Here is a 1003-nt window from a genome sequence, read left to right as displayed (position 1 = left end):
TCAGATGCCATACATGACACTCGCCAACCCAGCAGCAATAATATGCATCGGAAGCAAAGAACGAGTCCTGTAACCTATCCACCAGGAGATAACTTCCTGATCAGGGACGGAGCAAGTTAACCATGCTGCCAAAAGCTGCTTGCACTGCTGACTGAATGGGCACAAGAAGAACAGAGGATCAATAGACTCCTCTGAATCACCACACAAGAAGCAACAGTTCTCCTGAATGATGTTCATCTTCAACAACCTGTCTTGTATTAACAGTCTATTCTGAACAACTAACCAAATAAAGAAAGAATGCTTAGGTAGCATTATTCTATTCTGAATCCATGGGTACCAATGAACATCAGCAACCTCCTCTTCCAGCCAAGAGTAGCCCACCTGAGCAGAATACTCCTGATCAAGTCCCCTCCAAGCATCATCAAAAATTATTTGCTTGAACCTATTTTTCACCTCACAAATACGTTTCCAAGCCCAGCTAGAGCACATAGAAGGCTCATAATCCTTCCATACTTTATTCTTTATATAAATGGCATGTACCCACCGTACCCAAAGATGGTATGCCTTCTTTTCCACCCACAAGACATACTTAGCAATGAGAGCTAAGTTCCAGTTGTGCAGGTTTTTGAATCCAAGACCTCCTTTCCTTTTAGGCTTACAAATCTGTTTCCAGGACACCAGATAAGGTCGTTCCTTATTCTCATTCCCATACCAAAGAAAAGCCCTGCAAACTGACTCAATTTTCTTCATTACAGTTTTTGGTAGAATTAAAATCCTGGCCCAATAGCTATGCAAAGTGCTGAGAACAGAGGAAATAAGAACTACTCTCCCTGCATAAGAGAGTTTCCTAGCCCCTAACCTCTGAATCCTCTCAGTAACCTTGTCAACCAAGTATTGACAATCTAGAAAAATTAGATTTGCCCTTGTTCATTTGAACACCGGAAGTAAGGGAAAAAGTGCCAAAGGCTCGCGGCAGCAGGGTAATAGAAGACAGGTCCCCCTA

The 1003-nt window shown here is 42.6% G+C and overlaps 1 protein-coding gene across 1 annotated transcript; it reads right to left on the bottom strand.

The window, feature by feature from the left end:
• LOC141614467 (uncharacterized) lies at nucleotides 1-750 on the bottom strand. The gene has a single exon (XM_074433212.1). It carries the CDS (start codon nucleotides 748-750, stop codon nucleotides 1-3), a length of 750 nt encoding a protein of 249 aa, XP_074289313.1.
• Nucleotides 751-1003: the final 253 nt, after the last annotated feature.

This window comes from Silene latifolia, chromosome 11 (assembly GCF_048544455.1).
Source record: "Silene latifolia isolate original U9 population chromosome 11, ASM4854445v1, whole genome shotgun sequence".
In the NCBI taxonomy this organism is placed as follows: domain Eukaryota; kingdom Viridiplantae; phylum Streptophyta; class Magnoliopsida; order Caryophyllales; family Caryophyllaceae; genus Silene; species Silene latifolia.
Note: the sequence above shows the minus strand (reverse complement) of the source record. Positions and strands in the feature narration are given on the sequence as shown.

Coding starts and splice junctions, on each gene's coding strand:
- LOC141614467 (XM_074433212.1), bottom strand. CDS start 750: ATGAAGAAAATTGAGTCAGTTTGCAGGGCTTTTCTTTGGTATGGGAAT.